Consider the following 25,148-nt stretch of genomic DNA (forward strand, 5'->3'; position numbering starts at 1 on the left):
TTTTTTATCAGTTTATATGTGGGATATTCACCATTAAAGTTGAACAATTAACTCATTAATCGATATAATCTTTTTTCCTATAGAAGTTGATTATAACGATTGATGTCAAAAAATAATTAACTGATCGAATTATTACCATTATGATATTGCACTATTATTTTCCATTAATTCAAGGTTGCTCAGCTTAATTAGTCATTGTCATGACTTGACTCACAAAAATAATCAACTGATCTAAATTATTGGTTTCAATTATTACTATTTTTGATTATTCCAACTATTTATTTCTTATGTAAAAATAATCTACAAGTTGAATGTAATTGATTAATAAACACAACAATTAATTGATTATCAAATTTCACTAAACTCCCAGTTCTATTAGGAAGTAGCAGGAGAAACTCTCATGGAGAAATGTAACTGTATCATCATCAATATTTAAAATCTAGCTCAAAGTTTTGGCTAAATGACTAATAGTTTATGGGTTTTTAAGCCAGTTTCTTAAAAGTTTTTAAAATTTGTTATAAGAAAGTATGATTTTTAGTCATTGTATCTAAAGAGTTATTTGTTAATGAGTTAGATTCTAATATTTTCATACATGTTATTGTTTTGTAAAATATATCAGAATGATCTTACATGAATTTGAAAAAGGTATTATTTGTAACAAGAATGTGGTGATATAGTTTAACTAATTCTTTTCTGGGAAAATGTTTAAATATTAAGTAAATTTTGTATTCCTCAGGTTCAGTTAAACCCATTTAATGGCTTGCCATACACTACCCGGTACTATGAACACTTTAGAAAAAGGATTACCCTTCCTGTATGGGAGTATAGGGAAAAGTTTTTGGATCTGCTGAATACTAACCAAATAGTGGTTTTAGTAGGAGAAACAGGATCTGGTAAAACTACTCAGGTAATGATGGTTTAAAATCTTTAAGTATGTGAGTTAGGTTTTCTCTTTTTTTTCTTTTTGCCAAAGCATTTCTGGTTTACATCTGACTAATTCTTGTGGAGAAACACATTATTTATATTTTTAAAAGCTTGCTCTATTTATCATAATTTTGTTTTGTTTTGTTGGTTGTTTGTTTTTAAAAAGGAAAGCAAAAATGTTGTAAAAAGAGATTTTTGTAAAGTGAAAAGCAACTGCCAAAGGAAGTACTTCAACTAAATAAGCATAAAAACTTGGGAATCAATATCATTATCAAGAACAGTTTTTGATGTAATAACTAAAAAGTTAGAAAATATCACCAGATACCAATTCATGCTTTTGTTAGATTTAGAAGCTTGGAAATTGTACAACAAAAAGTGCAGTTATAATTCACTATTTCAGGTTATTTAAGCTATAATTAAGCAATGAACATGTACAAAGACATATGTTGGTAAGTTATTTATGTATGTGAGAAATTTATATATTTCTACTCTACAGAGAGAAATTATAGTTAGAGGAGGGAAATTCAAAATGTTGAGTTAGGAGTTTGGATTTTATTTCTAAAACAAATGTTAATGAAATTTATATCAAGACAAAATTCTAAATCTAAACATACCACTTATAGTCTCATTTTCTAGATTTTCACTTGCCCTTGCAAAAAAAATGAAATGCTGGGCTGGAAAGGAATAATACTGTAATATGTATAATAATATTGAGGGCTTGGCTCATGAGTTTTACCACTTTTGGTAAATTATCACCACTTTTAATAAAATCTACTGAGAGACAAATTATTTGTCAAAAAAGAAAAAAAATTACAAGCTTGAAACGTTGAATTTGTAGGCTAAATGCAGTCAAAATATATTTAGGTTTTATTCAAAGCAATAATAATAACAGGTGGTTTATTTGCATTGGGCTAAAATAATTAAAGATTGTATTGTACTTGAAAAACAAAAATGTAGTAAGTTAATCCTTGTTCAGATTTTGATTCCCTATTATTTAGAGCACAATTATTATAAAATTTAATGGTGATCTAACAGGAGTATCATGAACCATCAGATGTTGAGATAAGTGTTATAAAAAATAAAAGTTGTAAAAGTATTCACATTGTTTTAAAATAAGCCATCTCTGACTCAACAGCAGAAAATATGGCTACTTTGGTGGATAGTTGGGTATTCCACCAGATCTTTGATCTGAGTAGTCGTTAATGTGTTTCTGTCCTGCCAAATTGGACCACCGGCTGTAATGATTATGCTGTTTTGGTACTCCTCTCTCTCTTCTTATCGTTGTGATATTGAAGCACTTCACTGAGAAAAAGTCCTCAACTTTTCTGATTCTTACCTAGTTTTGAATCCTTTCTTCCCTGACATTGTTGGGATTTGCACCATGCCGATTCATTTTTATTTTCTTTCCCATTTGAGGGCAAGTTATCATATACACCTCTAAGTTTACTATTCCTATAACCAGATGTTCATTTCTTTGGGTGTTTGACAGCACCTCCTGTACTGAAGCTTCTCTTATCTCTTATAACTGACTTTTAAAGTAACTGGTGTGCCACCACTATTGGTTCATACCTGCTGCACTTGTAACACCTTGGACATTTTACTGATTTACATTTGCAGGTTAGCTTTGAATCTGACCTTGTTTCCATTTCAACAAGAATAAACACTAAGAGACTCTGGCTGGTTGTCCTAGTAGTTCATCACAAATTTCACAAAAAGTTCTAGAATGGTGGGTGTTCCATAGATGATGTACAACAACAATGCCATGACTGTTGTCTGAATTAGGATAAGAAATCACCCAATTCTACTACCATAAACCAGTCATAACTTCTTTGAATGTTATCCAATTATAGATGGCATACACTTCTGGATCCCTTATAATAAAATGCATATTTCTGCAGATTTTCAGACTAAATGCTCGATATGGATAAGTGCTCTACTCTTTCTGTTGCTGTTGAGTTGGAGATTGCTTATCAATACATATTTGTAAACATTTGTTATTTTGGAAACTTAAATTTAGTGAAATTAGTGCTTTAGGAATCTCTTAATACTCTATTTTTATTGATTGTACAATAATTTGTAGGTGCTCTCTTCTCTCAAGAAATTTCTTAGTTATTAAGGTCACAATATGTGTGAATAATGTATACACCAACCATTTTTGTTAATGGTTATTTATGTATGTTTCAGATATATATATATTATAAAATTTAAAGGTTGGCTGATATTCTAGTTTAAGAATTTGTAAATAATAGACCTTCAGTTATTTTAAACTTCTTACCACGGGCATTCTTTACTGTGCATGTCATGACTTGTAATGTTTACTGAAAGTCTGCCAAATTTTGTGAAGATAAACATACTATATTAATAGTTAGAAGTATCAAAACTATAACGAGTACAAAGTGGTTACGTGATCAGTCAATTCGACCGAGCCCGTATAGAGAGAGTTAAACTCTGTCAAGTTAATTTTTTCTCCCCACCACCCCATTCAGGTAATAGCAATACCACTTAATATTTTTGATTTTTACAGTATGTACTTTTAAATTTTTATCCCTTCTCAGATTCCTCAATGGTGTGTTGAGTATTTACGAAACAAGTTTGTAGGAAAAAAAGGAGTTGCCTGTACACAGCCAAGAAGAGTGGCAGCTATGAGTGTTGCAGCTCGAGTTGCTGAAGAGATGGATGTTATGCTGGGTCAAGAAGTTGGCTATAGTATACGATTTGAAGATTGTTCCTCTGCAAAAACAATGTTGAAGTAAGAAGTCTAAAACTTCGTAAATTTGTCATTATAACAGCAATTTTACCAGAGTATTGTTAGTAGTGAATCTCAGAGCTTGATTTTAACAGATAGCAACTAGTTTAATTACTAGATTGATTTGTCATTTTATAATAAAAAATTAAAAAACACCACCACCATATGATAAGTATTACTAGCAGTAAAATCAGGAAGAACTTTCATTCATTCCACAACTGCTCTTTTAATCAGTGATTGCTGTGATCTACATGTTTTCAAGTTCATGCTGTGCACAATTTAGCCTTTTGAACATCTACATCAATATCTGATATGTCACAAGTGTATACAACATGTTAATATTTATTATATCAGATTATTAACCCTTAAAATATAACTTAAGTTTGAAAAATATTCTGATGGTGAGATTACTAATATGGATCTATTACATTATCAAGACAGTATGGTGGTTACACTCCGTGCTTTGCAGAGTTTGAATATCAAGCTTGATGAAGAATACGGTGTCATGATACACGAGACTGTTTCTATCAATTGCTCGAATAACTAGATTTTCTGCAACTTACTAAAATGGGACTTTTGTTTACTAGTACATAAAATTGTAACAAGTAACCAATATTAATGAGAAAAATTAAAACCAGCATAGGTGAACTTATTTGTATATACTTCTGTGTGTACAGGCACTAGACATAATGTAAATCCCAACATTATTCTAAGTAAATGAATGTAACCTACATAGAAGCCAGTGTGTGTGACATGTCACTTTAAGCTTGATTTCTCAAAATAGTAGGAGTCATAAAAGCCAAAATGCATTTATCCAGATAGAATAATTTGATCACTGTCTGCTCATGATTTTAGTGATGGGGGTGCAAAGGGGCTGTGAGGAGGGTGCCATGAAAGCTGATATTTGTAGTGAGTGTTGGTATAATAAGCCTAAAGTAAAGATATAAGTGGGATTACCTAGCCTAGAACCAAGTGCATTAAAATTTATCATGAAAGTAAAAATATTGATTCAAATATTTTTCCAGTTTTGTTGTCTGTACATTTTAGTTTATACTTTCATAGACTAACAACATTATTAGATTACACTTTTGCTTTTAAGCAACAAAAGCCATTGATTTAACGTAGTGTTACCAAAATGCACTGGCTTTTTTGTATATTATAAGTCTTACAGATTTTTACCAACAATTATTTTATAAGTATGCCACAAATTCATTTCTTGAATGATCTTAATTTTAACTGGCTTAAAAAAGAACTTACCGACAGTTCACTGCCTCTACTGCACTTTTCTACCTCTTTCTTGGTCAATCTTGATTTTGCAAAACTTGTTTATTTCAGTTAGCTATGAAGTATGAGGTTGGGGTATACTATGGTGTGAGGATGGTAGTACTTGCCCCGTCATTTTTGATGGGCTATTTGCTAGTCTAGGATAAAGTGAACTTTTTCAGTCTTGCCACTGAAAAATATTTGATTTCATAAAAACACACACACACATACTTAGATCTTTCCATATGGCATCCTTTTCTATACATCATGAGGTTTTACTGGGATTACATTCATAATTTAATTAAGCTACTTTATTATCATGGTATATACGAATAAACTTGGCATAAAAACATAGTTAATAAATCAAATTTTAATATAAGTTTTAAGTTCTTAGATTTATAAGGAAATATTTAAAAAATCCTTGTATGAGAATTGTGACATTTGCTTTCTAGGTATCCTCTCTTTTCTAATTTATTTGCCACCCCCTCCAAGAAATATGAAATTTAATGTAAATTACTCATTATAATGTTGTCATCACTCAGGTAAAGCATGATTTTTATAACCTTCAATCTTATTTGGTTACAGATCCAGAAACTAGAAAATCAGACCCCTCTTGCCATGCTCACTTATCACATCCTCTATTTCACAAATTGCCAATAGTTCCCTCTGACATTTAACACTGTATTATTTATAACAAATAGAAAGCCAATGTTTTAATTTATCAATTGATGTATTATATTACGTTGTTTTCTGTACAGAGAATTGTCTATTTTGCTTAGAGTTCAAACTTCATTCCCATGGGAAACACATCAATGAGCTTAGCTGAATTTTTAATGGTTCTTGTTGCATGATTAGAAAACGAAAAAAAAATTGATAGTTGTTGGATATTGTCTGCTTTTTATGTGTTTTTATTCTGTGTTCTTTGGTGCAGTATTTTATTAAATAAAAAATTATTTAATGTAGTAGTATCTTTAGTATACAAAAGTAGGGTTAAGTTTCATTGACAGTCAACAGCATGTGCATTCTTAATTTATTATTATAAAAGTAACCAAAATATGAAACTCAGAAACTTTTTAGATTAGATTAGGTAAAATAAAGAAAAAGAAAAAAAATCACAAGGTACGCTCATGAGTAGGCCATGCATTATTTAATTTGATAGGGTAGTATGAGTTACACATTTGCCAAGTGATTTATAATTTGTGTAGTGGGAGTATTTAAGTATAAACTATAAATACTCTTACAACTTTAAAGCTTTTTAGGATAAACAAATGTAGTTTCTTCTTACAATTTGTAGTCATTCTAGAAAGAAAAAAGGGTCATTTAGACTTTTTTTTTGTCATGGTTATGAGATAAGATAGAGTTAGGGTAGAGAAAAACAGATAAAAAATAGTTTACTGAAAAATACATTTCAAATTAATTTATAATTTTCAGATGAAGAAAGGCAATTTTAGTCTCAACACGAAGGTCATTTTGTACTCGGAGCAGTTAACACTTTGATTCCCTATATACATGGATAAATGTTTAGTGAAAATACTTCATTAAGAATTCTAATTTTATGTCTATAAAAAACTTATTGCTTACTGAAGGCTTAGGAAATTTCATGAAGATACACAAAATATATTAGAAATTATAGTGTAGAAACTATAAAGGTCAATTTGGGTCATGAACTTGGCTGATTCAACTGAGCCCATAGCAAGAGTGTTAATGCTTTTATCAAGAGTGGACCACATGATATGATTTATAAGATACGTTAAATGAAGGAAGGAAGGAAGTGTCCAATTTTAGTGGCTAGATTGGGTGACAGCTGGCATGAAATTAATTTAATCCTGTCACAATCAGTGAACACCTTTTAGGTATACAGTACATATCTATCTATCAGATCTAAAAAATATTAGCACTAGTAGGCTCAATTTGTGACTACCTTGTCTGCGTTGGTGTTTATGGTAGACGAAATCAGTATTTGTGGCTCATGGTAAATGACTGATTGACAGATGACCAACCAATCACAAACATGTTTTGGAGCCTAACATATCCTAACACATCGAAAATGCACAAACTCATAAAAGTGCAGTGGCTGCTGATTGAAAGAGATCAGCATAGAGATAGACCTTAAATCTTATGCCACCTGACTTAACCCGATAGACATGGGAGGGCCAAAGTGCATGTCACAACCTCTTTACAGAGTTGCATTTAAATTTTAATCAAACTACTGTATTATCAGTGTATGTTAATGCTGTGACTTCTCATTTATAGATTTTTTTCTCTTTACTACTAAGGGCATCAAACTGTTCAACCAGTTAGAAACACATACTATAAACATCGACAAGCCAAAATATTAAATTTTAAGATATTCTTGCTTTACTGAGATATCATTGTATTTGTTTAATCCACATTGACACACCACTACGGAATGAAATAGCTTGAAACTTTTGATGACCTTCTGATTTTTATATAATATTTGTTTGAATTTGAAGCTTTGAAAACTTGAAAAAAGTTCATTGTGGTATATTTAAAAAAAAACGAGTAAATGCTTACATTTGTTGTAAATAACCAAGCCAACTTTTTCATTGTTAATCAGAAGGTTTCACTTAATATATGTAACGAGTTAACATATTTTATATTCATATATATATATATATTTATATAGATATATATTGTGTTTTTACATTTCCCTTTGGTAATTTTCTGTGCCCATTCACGCAGTTACTAAGTAAAACCAATAAGGCATAATATAAACAAATGGATTACATATTTAAATGCAGTTGACATAGCTATCTAATTGTTTAACCAAGGTTTCAAAGTTTCATTTTTTGCCCATCTCAGGCATCATAGTTTGAGATGCAGTGGTGTTGTTAGCTGGTTGTTTATCTTTGGTTTCATTTTTTGACTTAAGAATAATGAATTTTGATTAATTTACATTAATAGACACTAAAATAGCCACATTTTTCATTTAAACCTATTAGAGTGCAATAAAAATAACAAGTCCTGTCCTCTTCAGTGTTGTTGTGCAACAGCAGTGTGTATGTATCATCCAATCAATTTATAATGTAAAATGTTCAGTCTTTGACTTTTATAATTCAGTTGAAATATCTAAGCATATTATGGTAAATGAATACTTAAATAAAGGAAAATAAAATATCAATAATTATTTGTTTCTTGTAATACTAGTTTTAGAAGAAAGTTTAAAAATAATGATTAAACAGTTATCACCAAAACAATTGAATGCGGTCCAATCATATCAATATTTATACTTTGGATACTTTTTGTAGTATACCTGAATTAGTTAAAAACTGCTTAGAGCAATAATAATTCACTAAATGTTTTCTGTTAGATACATGACTGATGGTATGCTGCTTCGAGAAGCCATGAGTGATCCTCTACTGGAAACATACGGTGTTGTCTTATTGGATGAAGCTCATGAAAGAACTCTTGCAACTGATATTTTAATGGGAGTTCTTAAACAAGTTATTACCCAACGTGCTGACTTAAAAATAGTTGTTATGAGTGCAACATTGGATGCTGGAAAATTCCAAGTGAGTTTGATGTCTATCTAAAAATAATGTTGTTTTTCATACTACAGCTAATTTCTAATAATTTATACAATTCTTTCAACAGAAAAAAACAAAGTAGTAATAAATCTTGGATAAATTTAAAACATAACATATTTGGTGTTTGTACAGACATGGAAGTTCTAGAAAAGATCAGTGTCTGCTAATTTTGTGAAAATAACATGGCATTTGTTACTTATCTTCTTTTTTTTTTAATTTAGTTAATAATATGGGTTTGGGAATGCTACTATAGTTGCATTATAAATAAATCACAATAATAAACAATAGTACACAGCCTACCAAAAATAAAATAGACCCCTTCCTCCGAGAATTGACCATCGCCATGGCATCATATGCTAATAAATCCAATATGTAAATATAAGTATAGCTCAGCATAGGTCACTAAATACAAACAGTCATGTCACAACCTAATCAGTTCTAGGAATTAGCCAAAGTTTCAAATAGTTGCACTGTGGAAAGAGGATCAAAGTCGGTGAAAAACTACCAAGCCACTTGTACCATTGTCAGCAGTGAATAGGGTGATAGAATAATTCCAGTCATGTTAGGAAACAACAGATTCTGCATTATCTGGATGCCCAAAACCGACAGAATGAAATCTTTGTGCTGTAAGGAGAAGTATGGAGAATGACCCACTCCAAACAGCTTTAACTGTACAATACTAGAACTGGGCAATTAACTCAATCAAAATAATCAAATACCCATGATCATTGATTACATGGATTAGTATTATGTAAAACAACTAATCAATTGAAATTAGTTGGAACAGTACTTTATTGTTAGCAGCCCTAAGCAAGCATATTTTGTAGATTCTTCACCCACCCAACTCTAAGGAAATAGTAATTGCATTATTTATCCAAGTCAAAAAATATACAAGTATAACAATTACTAGAAAGTTATTTCAACTCATAAGCAAACACCATTACCCTGGTATATTTCTCAAATCAAGTACACACACTGTAATTACTGCTCTTAACAACCAATAAACTGTGAGCCTGTTTAAATAGTGTCTTGCTGTTGTAATTTTTAAACATCTGCCCATTACTTTGATTAAAAAATTTTTTTTTTTTTCAAATGAGTACAATATTAAAACAGGTAAAAGTCAAAATTCTGATGAAGATAATAAAATAATCCCAATGAATCGAGGGCCTCTTGAGCTACTACATGCCGTAAGTAATTGTTTAGTCTGCTTATACCTAGTACTGCCATTGGAAATTTGTGTTCCCGATTATTAATATTTTCAATTATTACCATTATACAAGTAATCAAAATATTGCTGTTTCAGTTTCTTCTTATTTTTGCATAATTCAAGGTTGTTCAGCTTAATCAAGTTGTGTCATGAGCCACAAAAAGAAACAACTAATCAAAATGAGTGTTTGTGATTATTACTGTTTTTGATTATTCTAACTATCCAACCTTTGCGAGAATAACTAATTAGTTAAATGTAATGTGAGGAGGGATGTGCATGCCATGATATTTTACAGAGTACCATTCAGTGTTGTGTTATATATTTGTTGTTATCAGATATTTATTTTACCCCCCGTTACCGCTTTAGTGATAGTTGATGGTAAAGAGAGTAAATACTGGGTACAATATAAAGAGATACTGAAAAAAAAACAACTGTAGATCTTGGAGGCTCTAGCGATTATACAAATGCAATATGCGAACCTTACAAAGGACAAAAGTATGTCTATTCTTCACAGTACATCACCCTGCACACCGACATCATCAGTTCACAGCCATATCTAATGTACAAATACTTTCGTAACACATCTGAATTTCTGTGTACAATAGACTTGTACATTGTAAGAAAAGTTTGGCACATGGGATTATAGTTAACATGCCTTTATCAGTACAGATTCGGTCCAAAATGCCGATCCCATGTACATTTGTTTAACAAGCCCTATGATAAATTGATTAACAAATTACATTAATTATCCAGCTGTATATAGGACACATGCAAGTGTGCTCCAATACCATCAGAAGATATTCTCATAGTATGAGCTACAATGGCAGAATAGCTAGAGAGAAGCCACTCTTCACTTCAAGCAGTATTGCACATTAGCACAAGTGCTAGCTATCACACCCTTCTGCCTTTTGAGACATTGTAATTTTGGATGGTGAATGAAAATGGGTTTGGCAGTTATTCTCCCAATAATTTTCATTGAACCATCTGCTTGCTATGACCAACAATTCTGGGGTATTTGTATTATGGTGTGTGGTACCATTTGGACAACTGGATGATCACAGTTGGTGGTATGTGAAGAGATGGTCACTGATGATCGATATATCAGAGCCTTCTACCTGCCTATGCCATTGACCAGATTAACAGACAAAACAATGTTTTCATGCAAGATGGGGTTCTGCTTATTCACCCCAAGTCACATCCACTTTCTGAAAGTAGTTGGGTTCTTGGATTTCTTTTCTCATACTGACTTTTTCTTTTTATCCTGCATGCTTTGGAGTATCATGATTTAATTATCCTGGAGATACTGTTTACACTTTAACCAAATTAGGTTCTTCACTACACTTCTACCAGACCAGTTCTTTTTTTACAGTGAACAGATTAAATATATTTATCCACACTATTCAAATTTGTTTTTTAGCATACACTAATCATACTTGAAGTATTTGTCCACATTTTAGCCAAGTTTGATTCCTGTCTTTTATTTCTGCTGGACCAAAAATACATTTTACACTTTTTATAAGATTAAAATATTTGTTTGCATCTTAATTTAGTGATGTCTGTCTGTATTTCAACCAAACTACAACCAATATTAAACATAATTTTAAATAAGTAGGTTCTCAATAATTGAATGTATATAAAAGTGTTGAAGTTTTAGCCATCAATTACTGGTTAAAGATGACATTAGTATTATATTGTTAATACTATAATCATGTGTATTACTGTTTTGTTTGTTGTATAAATAAAGCATGGAATATGTCTCTTTGATAGACAGACTTTGATAAAAATTAAACTCAACTTTATCTTTGTATTGATGAGCGAACACTTCTTGAGAGAATTGTTCTTTCGTCTATGAAATCATGTTCTAGTACATATACTGAGTATTTTCTATTACTGTAACTTATATAAAAACAAAATAGTATTATTTATTTGTTTTCAATATTTTCTAAAACTAATTTTTGTGATAGGAATGTAACAAACTTTACAGTTTTCACATAATTGTAAGACTTGTTCTTTGGACACATTTTGTGTGTTATTGTACCTCGTGTGTGTGTGTGTATATACATATATAGTTTAGTTTTTATGTTAAACTAATCACAAAGTTAGATGAACCTCTAATAAAACCAGTTGTGTATAGTTATATCACAGTTGGTAAATGGTAGAATACAAAACATTTTTATTTCATTTACTATAAAAAATTATTTTATATAGTTGTGTAATAAATACCATTTTAACAGAAAGTGATATTTCCAGTTGCACAATTTTTTTAAAGTAACCATTATAGGTTTTATAAAACAGTTTAAAACATGGATCATACATAAACAATAACGGCTACAAAAATTGTTTTTGGAGAGAGAAAAAGTTTGAAATTAAATGGTATTTATTTTTACCAGTAGTTTGAAACTTTAGTAATCGGGTAACACTAAGTTTTGTTTAAAGAAGTCTGTAGTTGTACCTAATCTCGGAATGATGTAATTTACTCCATTTCCAAGCAGCAGAAATAATAGTTGGAAGATGGTAAAAGTAAGTTGGAGGTGTGTTTCTTTTGTTCTGATGAACAGGTTTTAACGTGTTATGTGAAACACTGGTGAGAATAATGTTTGTTATATAGTACCCATGAATTCTATGCTCATTTAAATTTACATATCAGTATCAAAAGTTAACCACTGTATATAGTCATAATGCTGTTCATCCCGATTTTAAACCCCAGAATAAAGCATTACAATCGTACCCTTTAAATACAGGTACATTTCATTTTTATGTTACTGTATAACACAATCCAGTGAATTTGTTGTGAAGGTGGAGTGAAACAGTGATACCTTTGGGATCATAATCATTTATGCATTTATTCTTCTGCATCTGTACTCAAATGAAACTAAAACATTTTCATAACATTGAATAAAATTCATCCAATCTGAAATTACATTGATAATTAGTCCATTCAGAAGTAGGGGGAACCTTGTTAGTTTTATTAGAAAGATTTTGAAACAAAAGCCATTTAATCAAGAAAATTTTTCAAAATATACATGAGGGAAAGAGTTCCATATTTGAAAGCTTCACTTACAACAAAGGAAACATTACATGTAATTTTACTATATAAATAATACCATAAATTAAAGGTGAAAATAAGAAAAAGATTGGCCACAAATATTACAGTAGAACCTCGATTAACAGGAACTGTGCCATTAAGGGCAGACTTTTTCGCTCTCTCTCTCTCTCTTTTTCCTACTATTTGTAACCAAAATAAATCTTGCAATAACAGGCACTTCGATATTCTGGATTAAGAGCAGTGTCTTTGGTCTCATTCTTTATAAGGGCACTCGATAAAGTGGGCAGTTATCTTTGTATGCCTGTACGATATACCGCTAAATTCCAAACATCTCAGAAGGATGACCAATGTTCAAACACTTGCAATGTTTATTGGATCGAACCATATACTGTAATAAACATTTTCATGAATTTAATATGCAATCATATTACTTTAGGGAATTCTTGTTATAAACACTGTAGGATACATAAGCCGATAAATTCCACATAATGTTTTCGGAGCAGGGGTCGAGTCAGCTTATTTCTGTGTGCATGCTTTGTTGCTCTCACGAGTATCATATTATGGTGTCACGTAAACAGTCTTATGACACAAATGGTGATTTGTTGATTTATTTATTTTCTGCAGATTTCTACTTCAGTCACTGACAACAAAATATACACAGAAAATATATGTGAAAAGTTTAGCAGTTCAAACTCTGAAGAGAAGTACTTTGTAACTAATAATAAAGAAAAAATGGCACAGCTAATCCACCCCTTGAGACCTTCTGTTGACAACATTCCATATCATAACAATGTACAACTCACAAACACCCATGTCCTGCATACACCAAAAAAAATTCAGAAATTTAATGTGGTCAATATGGATTCTAGCTTTGCTTGGCTCAATTTTATATTAAGGGCACCTTGCTATAGAGTACTGTACTGTACAATATAATAAGTTATTGCATTCTGATATGAAACTATGATATATTAGAACACAACTCTTAACATCAAAATACCACAAAAATCAGGAATATAAAGAACAAAAAGACAAAAGTATGGTAAGGTTATTAGCTAAATATACACACAAAATAATCTAAAGGGAGAAACATATCGACCACAATAACTATAGATAGTGTCCTGATACAGTATAGAACTGTTATCAACATGGATGTTGCAAAAATTTAAGTGTGAATATACTTCCAACTGCTCTGCATTAAATCACCCAAAATAAGTGAAAAACCATGCATTTGTATGCTTTACTTTGCAGATTTCAGCATCCTGCAGAAACTAAATTATTTCTATTTTACATTAATTAGTCTTGGCATTTCTATATAAGACATAAATTCAAATATATGCTAAAACAAGATACATTAAAGTTATACGTTACTTATGATGTCACAGAATTTGGTCTGAACAATTACTAATGAAGAACAGTTTTTAACGTAGCTATAACTAATGGCTAAGTACAATTGAATAAAGCAGATTATAAAGTATTTATATCATTGTAAGTAAATAATATGATTTGAGAAATGCCTTGTGGTTTCCCAAAATATTGTCTACCTGGAGCTCCTGTAGCAGTGAACAAAAATTTAATGGGAAGGTTAGAAGACTTAAACACAACCACAGTCTGGGATTTTTTTTATACTTTCTTTAAACATTGTTGTTGTTTTTTAAAATGTTTCTGTATTAAAATTAGTCTGTTTGAAATATAATTTTTTTTTTCTATATCAAGACATCAGGTAAACTTAGGTTTAGAGTATTGTATACAACAGCAAAATATTCTGATGACTGAGATCCTTATTTTTGAATATTATTATTAAATTTATCGTATTCAATCTATGCACACAAATAAAATAACTTGTATTGTTTATTCAAAAGAAACTATATTTATGTGATCTCAACTAAGAATATTTTTGACAAAAAACCATGATACAGAGCCTAAAAAAAGGTAACAGTGATGCCATTTCAAAAAGCAAAGACTTAGATTAATGATAAATCTGTCAGTTTTTTAAAAAAAAGTTTTATGAGCTCTAGCTAGAAGGAATGACTACTGCAATTAGCAAAACAAAAAGAAATATGATACTGAATATCAGTCAAAGTGAAACTGACTGGATATATGAAATAGAACTTTCTGATCAACAATGAAAAAAATTTAAATTTCAAGGCAAAGGAAATATTTTTTAAGGTTTTTCACAAAACAGGTCTCTCAACAAAATTTAAAAATTTTTCCAATCTAAAAAATTATAGAAATACCAAAACAAATTATTATGAATGTTTTAAGCAGAAGGTAGATACTATTTAAAACGTTTGTACTATACAAAATTGTGGTTATAGAATGTCATTAACAGATAATATTATTATTTAAGTAGACTGTTCTGTGAAATTTCTTTGCTCATCTGTGTGATATTTAGACATTGTTAAGTCCATTTTTGTGTCTTTCTCAATTGTGATGTACTGTTGAAGTTTCTGAAAACAGTGAAAATAATCATATTCTCATTATTGTTTCAAAAACAGTGTGGAGAATTTAGATAAATAACAATTTTATCTTCAAGGTACATTTAAAAGTGAATATTGAAGATTAGTTTATTACCAAACTAATATGAAATATTTATAGAAAGGTTCGACTATGTTATTTCTAGGAATGGTTATTCAGTATATTTCCATTATCTGGATAATTGCATTCTATGCTGATATCTGGGTTAACCTGATGGGAAGGTTTGTTAATTGTGCTTGTAATTCCATAAAGCATTTCAAGCATACTGTGAAAACTACTTGGTAAAGTAGTGTTTGACCAGTTACACGGTAATGTACCTTCGTGAAAAACCTCAGACCATGTTAGTGTTGAAGCATTTATTCATATTTTCAACCAATTTGTAACTGTAAAAAAAATTAATAAACATTTTGTAATATCACTGCCTAATGCTATTTATTGTAAGCTTCCAATTTCTGTAGGAGATTCATAAGCTCATTACAAGTTTTATAATGATATGAATTTCTAGAGTTTTCATTAAATCAATGATTAACCTCTGTTGGTGTTATAAAAAAACAGGTAAAAGTATTGTAATTCTTTAAACATATCTCTTTACAAAATAATGACTATGTTTTCTAAACTTTAAGGTATGATTCTTAAAAAGATTAATGAGTCTGTTCTTTGTAAGTTTATTCAGTGTATAAACTACTCATTCATGTGTCTTTTTTTTCTGTAAAATTTTTACAGCATTACTTTGATAATGCACCCTTGATGAATGTACCAGGCAGAACACACCCTGTAGAGATATTTTACACTCCAGAGCCTGAGAGAGACTATCTGGAGGCTGCTATCAGAACTGTAATACAAATCCACATGTGTGAAGAATCTGAGGGAGATGTTCTGCTCTTCCTTACTGGACAAGAAGTAAGAAGTTTTTTGTTTTTGTAAAATGTTTTGGCTTGTATAAAATATCTGTTTGCTAAAGTGTTTATTTGTATACTTTTTTAAAATGACACTGAATCATCTGAACGTGTTTGACAGGAAATTGAAGAGGCTTGTAAAAGGATAAAACGAGAAGTGGATAATATGGGGCCTGAAGTTGGTGAACTGAAATGTATACCTTTATACTCTACTCTGCCACCCAATCTCCAACAAAGAATTTTTGAGCCACCACCACCTAAAAAACCAACTGGCGGTATTGGTCGTAAAGTGGTAGTCTCTACAAACATAGCAGAAACCTCCCTTACCATAGATGGTGTGGTGTTTGTGATTGATCCTGGTTTTGCTAAGCAGAAGGTATACACTAATGTTTCATCAAATTGTTTAAAACATCTAATACTAAGCATAATTTCTAACAATTATTTTGTGCGTTATCATATTTGTTCTTCATTATCGTATTTTCTTTATTACGTTTTTAGTTAGTAAGAAATGCACTAATGCTAATAATGGTTCAGTATATATCGTAAATCAACTTGTAAGTTGTAACTGAAATGAAACCTTTTAGATACATAAAAACAATTTGTACAGAACAACCACTATAATTCTCTAAAATAAAAAAGTTCTCCCCTCATCCCTAGGAAACTTACAGTCACTTTTTAAGGACTTTAAGCTCCAGAGCATATGTTGTAACTATAAACAGTTTTAAAATGTGAAAATATATGAAAATGTAATTAACTTGTTTTTTGTTTTTTTTATCAAGGTTTATAATCCCCGTATCAGAGTGGAGTCATTATTGGTGTCACCTATTAGTAAAGCTAGTGCTCAACAGAGGGCTGGCAGGGCTGGTAGAACCAGACCCGGGAAGTGTTTCCGATTGTACACAGAAAAAGCATATAAGACTGAGATGCAAGATAATACATACCCAGAAATTCTTCGATCTAACTTGGGTTCTGTTGTCTTGCAACTTAAGAAGCTTGGAATTGATGATCTTGTACATTTTGACTTTATGGATCCACCAGGTAGATTCTAAGGCCATAGTTAACAAGAAAAAAAAATATTTCTTTAGTGTTCTAAATTTAGATAGGAATTTAATTCTTGAGAACAATATGGGAATCACAACAATATGCTTACCTCCGAAAATGTCATTTGTGTAATATTACACTTGGCCATCTTGGCCCATTGTTTGTAAGAGTTAATGTTAATTCAGCATTGTACACATACATGTCGATTTTCTAGCATTGTCACTTAACAACAAACAGGATTTAGCTGTTCCATTTCTGTAGAAGCTCAAGGTTTGTTTTTATTAACAGTGTCCTTGACTATATTATTGATAGTTTCCAATATACAATGTGAGATGTACTTTATATAAATAAGAATCCCAGTTCTTATCAATCACAAAATTAGAATTAAAAATATGGGTTCAGTATAAAGTCAACCATTGTTCAGCTGGAAATAAAAACAAGGAAAAGTAGTTAGTGGGACTAGATGTTATCGGACATTCTTCAGTATTTGTTGGATGTCTCTTCATGAGCACAAACTACAAAAATAACAGCCTAAGAAATGGCTGGAATTTTTTACATTATGAGATGTGAAGAAAGTAGAGTAGCATTGTTGTGTAAATGGGTATCTGTGGGCAAAAAAAGACCAGTAGAACACATTGATTTCCTTGTAAATGTTTCTGTACCTTTGAAAAAATTTCAATAAGCATTTTGTATCCAAAGAAACATCTTTAATACAGACGTTTCAGAATTTCCTTAAATTCCATCATTGGCCTTATTATTTCAAAAAAAAAGGTTTATAATATTTGAACTACAAAAAACAACATTAGCATTGAGCGAGTTTCATATTCAATTGGAAGTTTAGAAAGAAATTTAAATGGTAACAATATAATGGAATGTAAAATAAAACGTGCAGCATACACGTTTAGTAAATAACATTGTTAAGAGAAACTATTTTAGAGAAAGACTTAAGTATAAATATAAACACTGTATCTTTAAAATAATAATAAATATCAAATAAAAACACTGAGAATCTGGAATTGATTATATTAATGACAACAGGGAAGAGTTTATGCTATAATATAGTGTTGGGTGATCATTGAAAATGGAGAGGCTTTCTGTATTAAAGATCACCCAACACTAAATAATAACATCAACTCTTCCCTATTGTCATTAATGTGTCACACTAGGGGAAGTACAGGATTTTTTAAATATTGCCTTATAAAATTAAGAACTTAAAACTTATATACTATTCAAATATGGATTATTAGCTAAGATTATATGCTATACTAATTGATATAACATAAACAAAACAGTAGATTAATAAAATTTTGAACGTAAGTCACTAAAACCTCATGACATGCTCAGTAAAGGATGTCTGTGGTGATAGGGTTAAGTCTGTTCTTTCTAAACTTCTGATTGAATACAAAACTCACTCAATGCTAATGTTGTTTTTTGTAGTTTGAATATTATGAACTAACTTTTTTTGAGATATTAACATTGATAATGGAATTTAAGGAAATTCTGGAACATCCTTATTAAAGATGTTTTTGGTATTACTGTTTTCCTCCTGATGATTCATTTTGTATCCTTTTTTTTTATATATGTAATAAGTGATTTTGAATGACACCCATATTAGTAGAAAGTGGTTTCAATTAATTTGTGTTTTTTGGACATGAAATAACTTTGAATTTGCATAGGATTAGTTTAAAATGAAATTATTAATAAGAATAATGTTTATTACTTTTGCTTAGCACCAGAGACTCTAATGAGAGCATTAGAGTTGCTGAACTATCTGAGTTGTCTAGATGATACAGGTGATTTAACTGAGTTGGGCTCTGTTATGGCTGAGTTTCCCCTTGATCCCCAGCTTGGAAAGATGCTGATAGCATCTTGTGATAACAATTGTTCCAATGAAACCCTCTCTATTACTGCAATGTTATCAGGTGAGCAGTACGTTTCTTCTGTGGCATGATTACTGTTTTAAAATATTTCATGATGTAACTGCTTGTGCTATAATTACAGTTGAAGTAAAAGTGAAAACCAATGTCTTTAGATATTTTAAAAGCTTAAGTTCTGGTTAATATGATTCATTGAAAGTGGAAAAAAAAACTTAACAGCTTACTTCTTAACATTAGAGAGTTGAAAATAGCAATGTGTGTATTTGTCTAGGAGAAATTATGTTCTCAAGAACCTATTCTTATTAATGTATTCTTCAAAAATAACTAATTCTTTTATTGATTCTAGAAGAAAAATATTGAGTAGTATTTATAATTAATTCACATTCATGTAAGTTCAAATTATTTTGAGCTTTCTTGTATATAGATATATGTATATATATTTGTATATAAATTAAATTTAAACCATTAATTTGTGATTTGAAAGGAAAAAGCAATTTAAGTACTTTAACCTGTGAAAAATATTGTAAACTGTATAAGTTTAAAATAAGTGAAAAACTGAAAGAATGAAAATCTTTATCTATAAAAAAAAAATGTCTTTGCCCAAAGGCATGGTATAGTAATATTTGGCCAAATGGGTCAAGTTAAGGCCAGGCCAAATATTGCTCGGGTTTTCCATGCACTAAGCTCGATGGATGTGGGGTTGCTTATTTTTTGCGGCCCCCCCATCCAACACTGTTTAGTTCCACAGTGTTTTGTACGGCCTAACGAAGCAAAGAAAGCAGCAGATGAAGCAAAGATGAGATTTGCCCACATTGATGGAGACCACCTGACCTTGCTGAATGTGTACCATGCTTTTAAACAGAGTAAGCATATGTTATTTAATTCATAATAGGCAAAACGTAGATTCTGATGTTTTATTTTGTTTTAAATATGGGTGGCAGTTATAATGTTATATATATTTAGAACTTTTTAAGCTGATTACTAATTCATTTCAAATAACATTAATGTATACCATTAATCCTAGTGATGCTAGTTGATTAATCTGGCTGAGCTTTACTGATATTTAAAAAAAAGTTGTTTTTCTTAATCGACTACAACTAACTATTTAGATGCACATTTTAAAGGTGTATTTAATGTAATTGTGTGCTGTTGTGTAAGTTTTAGGCTAAGATTAACTATGTTTCACAGAGTGAACTGCACTTACACAAGTTTTTCTTGTTTAAGCACTTATAAACCAGAAATGGTCCACCATTCATAATATATTATTTTGTTAACCATCTTATTTGGAAGTTTAATTTTTGAAATTATTTAATTAAATGTTTAACATATATCAAAGATATGAGATGAATAAAAACCCTATATACCAAGTGCTTTCGAAAGGTATATCTTTCTTCTTCAGGGGCAAACTGGGAAGCAGTTTCTATCAAGACCTTTTAAACCTATATGTTTTTTTCTAACGTCATCAAAGATATGAGAAATATTTTAGTATAAAGTGCCACATAAAAGGATTGTAAAAAATTAAATAAATGGAGTTCAGTCAAACTGGATTAATGTCACAAGTGGGGTACCTCAAGGCTCAATCGTAGGACCTTAGCTCTTTTTGATTTAGATTATTGACATAGATAAAAGAATAGTCAATAAATTTTGTGGGTGTTGCTGGCTGTGAGGATGCTGCTGCTGTTTTAAAAAAGGATTTGGATAATTTAATGAGTTCAGTGAATAGGTAGTGGATGGGATTTAATTATAATAAATGCAAGATAATGCATGTGGATTATCATAATTTGAGTTATAAGTGTAATTTGGATGGGAATAACCTTAACAGTGTTATGAAAGAAAGGAATCTTGATGTAGTGGATGATTAGTCTTTTAAGCCATCCAAGCAGTGTGTTGTTGCTAGTATTAGGGCAAATAGGATTTTAGGTTGTATCTACAGAAATATTGAATACAAGTCTAAAGAGGTTATAATTTCATTTTATAAGGTCACTAATTATGCCACATGTCGAGTATTGTGTTCAGTCTTGAGCTCTTTACCTTGGGAAGAACATTGAGTTGTTGGAAAGGGTTTGGAGGAGGGCTACTAGAATGGTGACTGGGATGGAAGGGTTGTCATATGAGGAGAGGTTAAGATCTCTGAAATTGTTTTCTCTTGAAAAAGGAAGAGTTAGAGGGGATCTGAATGATGTGTTTAAGATTGTTAAGAGAATTGATTGTATTATTATTTTTTGTTATCTCAGATGTTGTGAAGGCAACAAATTTACGTGAGTTTAAGAGAAAGGTTGATATGAATTATAAGGGCAGGCATTGATGGTTTCTTCTTTTTTTTTTAATAACTTTAGTTTAGTTTAGAGAATGGGGCAGCCTAAATGGACCAGTAGGTCCCTTATTGTCCTTAAAACTTATTATGTTATGTTATACTGTGTTTCCATCTATCAGTGAACTTCATTAATAGTCTGTCTCTTGCCATGTAGATCATGAAGATCCACAATGGTGTTATGACAACTTTGTAAACTACCGCTCCCTGAAAAGTGCAGACAATGTGAGGCAGCAGTTATCTAGAATCATGGATCGATTCAACTTGAGACGGTCATCGACTGACTTCACAAGCAAGGATTATTATATAAACATTCGAAAAGCACTTGTTTCTGGTTTTTTTATGCAGGTAGATATGTATATTATGTTTGTAACGATAGAAATTTTAGGTATGCTCACCCTACTCTGAAGCTAGAAATATTTTGAATTTAAAACTAATACCAAATAGGATTCAAAACTTTTACTGTCCTGTTGGGCAAATGCTTTATTCAACTTAGCTACTGTATCTCAAGTGCTACGTCTTTCAGTGGTTATGTCACATATGTATAACCTTGAAATTTGATAAGATTTTTGAGTTGTATGCTACAACTAATCATTTGAATTAGCTCTTTCAATCAATTTTGCAATAAATAGAAGCTAGGTCTTTTAAACTGACTAGCATAACTAAAGAACTTGTCATGTTCTTTCCTTACTAATCAAACAACCAAAGTCATGATTTTGAAAACTGCTTGGCTTCAGTTTCCACTACTAATGAATATGGTGTGTTATGTTTTTCTTTATGCACACTTGATTTGAAAACAAATTTACACTATTCAACTTATTAGAATGTTTTAAGTCTTCAAAACACCTGTATTTTTATAGTAAGTTTGAAACTAAGCAGATTAATATAAGGCTGATAAAGGTACATGTGATTTTGAAAATTAATTTTAGACAAATTATACTTTGAATTGGTTTTCATTTAATTTTTAAACTAGTCTTAATCAAACTGTTCTTTTGTGATCTTCAGACTGCCCATTTAGAGAGGACTGGTCATTATTTGACCATGAAGGACAACCAGATAGTTCAGCTTCATCCATCCACCTGCTTGGACCACAAACCTGAATGGGTCATCTACAATGAATTTGTGTTGACCACCAAAAACTATATTCGAACAGTTACAGACATTAAAGCAGAGTGGTGAGTACTATCATTATGAGTGTTGAAAAGAGAAGTACATTACAAATTACCCGAACTTGAGGTAATTATTTGTGGTAATAAAGTTTACAGAAGTAATCATATGTGTAATGATATTGTCATTCTTAAAAAAAAAGGTGGGTTTGAAACTAAGTGTCAAATTACAGAAAGTAAATTCTCCCATTTTTTGATGGATTTCTGTTATTTCCTGGCAGTCTCGAAAATTTTAGTTTTCAATTATTTTATTGGTTGGAATTTTTTGCTTAATGTACATGACCAATACTCATTTTAGACCATATGAGTGGGAATTGAGTTATGCATAACATTAAGGTGATGCTGTTTGAATAGCTTGTATAATCTTTTAGGTAAGAAACTTAAAAATAAGGATTAAAGATGCTCAAGTTATTGTATACTGCTACTGTTTCCTTGTTAATATCAAAAAATGGTTTTTAAAATATGTTCATGTAGTCTGTCTTAGTAGTTCTATTAATGGAGTTTTTGTATTAGTTTTTTGAAAGTCTTGTTTTTATAATTGCCAGGGGGGGGGCATATTATGGAAAAAAATGCCAACGTTTTCTTTTGCAGGTAGGGGCTGGGTGAACATCCATTTTTGGTTGTTGTGTTTTCTGTAGACCACTGTCATGATTGAGTATAGCTTTGGTGGTGTTTAAGTTTTTTACACTTCTCTCTTTTTGCTTACCTGTGCTGGGAGTATATATGTATTGTAGCTTCACTAGTGTGTGTGTGTGTGTACCAAAACAAGATATGCTCTGCTGTTTGTAGTTGATAAGATTTCATGTTGAAACTTATTTAACTTTTGTTAAAATGCTAGGAAACTTGTCAACAGTTTCTTTGTTTTGGTTCACTCTAACATAAATCAAGTATTTTTCAGATGTCATTTTTTATAAGTTTACATGTGGAAATAATGGTTAGATGCAAGTTGAATTATTGATGATGTACGTGATGAATAGTAGAAGCTTTTCATCAAACTTAAATGTCATTGTTAAGCTGTAAGTTAACATTCTTATTTCTCTATGTTTATTAAATACTTTAAACATAGTGGATTTGATGTCTATTGTGCAGGAATGGACAATGTTTGGTCTTTGTGTTGAGACCAACATATAAGAAACTTCCTACTGCATGTTATGTTTTGTTTTTGAACATCAATTATAAATTTTATTCCTAAGTAAACCTTGCATTTTTTATTTTAGTTCTTTTATATATATGTCAACTTCTTCCATAAGGGTAAAAAAAAATTCACAGAATTGGTAATTAATTACAGATTTTTGTTGATGAAGTGCTTCTTTTGTGTCTGGAAATAGACATGATCTAATAATCATTCATACTGGACGTGTATTATACCAGAAAGCTCCCTCTGGCCATAGGTTTTTCTTTGTCACCTGATATGTATTGAAAGACTACAGAGATCTACATTAAGAGAATGATTTGACTAGCCCTTTCTTCCTACACTAATGTATCTTATTTTTTCTAGGTTAATAAAGATTGCGCCAAATTACTATGACATGAGCAACTTTCCCCAGTGTGAAGCCAAGAGACAGTTGGAACTGATTATAGCAAAGCTAGAATCCAAGCAGTATCAAGAAGGGTTTTAACACATTAGATGTAATGAGCCATTAGAAACTAGTGACATTAATCTTTCAAGAACCCCATACATCATTGGTGTATATTTCAGTGCTCTTATGTTGACACTCATTTAACACAGTTTTCTTAGCAAAAGTTCTTTAATTATGAAAAAAATGTAAATTCAATTCATGAATGTTTTCATATCTCAGTCTAAGCTAATATGTTTGTTTTGCTAAAACTGGCATTATCTGGTGTGTGTGTGTACTGTGTGTTTATTTTTGTCATGCAATAAGATATTGACCTTTTGTAAAGTTCTCAAAAACGTATTGGTTTTGTTTTTCAATAAAAACTACTTCCATTACAGAGTGATAGGTTTATTTGTGCCTGACAGTGTACTTTGTTGTAACTGTTTAAATAACTTAAAAGCTGTTAAGTTTTTAAGATGTGTTACCCATTGTCATCTCCTACCTTATTATGTATACTTCATCAGTGTAGTATTTTTCTTTAGGTTTCTTTACTACATCTTGTATTGTAATAATTAAAAATATAAAAATGGCTATCTGTTGGTGAAAAGTAGTAATTTGTAAGAACGTCTTTAAAAATTTTTTTAGTGATAATTGAGTCCTTTGAAGCTTTAAGATTTTGAATAGCCTGTTGTCTTAACATAGAGTTATGAAATTTGATAGATACTGGAAAAAAAAAGCTTGCATTTTATGTGTATATTGTTATCAAATACATATTTTTACTCTTTTTTTTTTAACTTTAGTGATGATAGTACACATAAATCACAGTTCATATTCCTATGGAAAGAATTTTGTTTCTTCTCTTTTTTAAAAAAAAAAATTAAATCAATTCTTATGAATTGGAAAATCTGAGTTTTGTAACTTAGTGTCAAAATTTCAAGTTAATATTTATAAGTTTGTACAAAGTGAAGACTCGTTTGTAGGAAGATGCAAAAGTTTTGTTCCTTTGATTATAAATGGAATCTGACCTTATTTTGAAGTAGATTATAAAGTATGTCATGTTGAATAAAGAATTAAGCCTGTGTGTTCTGGAGA

The 25,148-nt window shown here is 30.7% G+C and overlaps 1 protein-coding gene across 1 annotated transcript; it reads left to right on the plus strand.

The window, feature by feature from the left end:
* Positions 1-717: 717 nt before the first annotated feature.
* Positions 718-25,148, plus strand: LOC106463594 (putative pre-mRNA-splicing factor ATP-dependent RNA helicase PRP1; the record flags this gene model as incomplete). The annotated part of the gene is made up of 11 exons (XM_013923639.2): positions 718-907; positions 3,480-3,673; positions 8,265-8,466; positions 15,933-16,109; positions 16,227-16,481; positions 16,885-17,143; positions 18,877-19,068; positions 19,764-19,886; positions 21,492-21,682; positions 22,340-22,509; positions 23,999-25,148. Coding segments are annotated over 11 exons (2,074 nt in total), but the record flags the coding sequence as incomplete, so codon positions are not given.

The sequence above is a fragment of the Limulus polyphemus genome, unplaced genomic scaffold (assembly GCF_000517525.1).
Source record: "Limulus polyphemus unplaced genomic scaffold, Limulus_polyphemus-2.1.2 Scaffold1443, whole genome shotgun sequence".
NCBI lineage: Eukaryota > Metazoa > Arthropoda > Merostomata > Xiphosura > Limulidae > Limulus > Limulus polyphemus.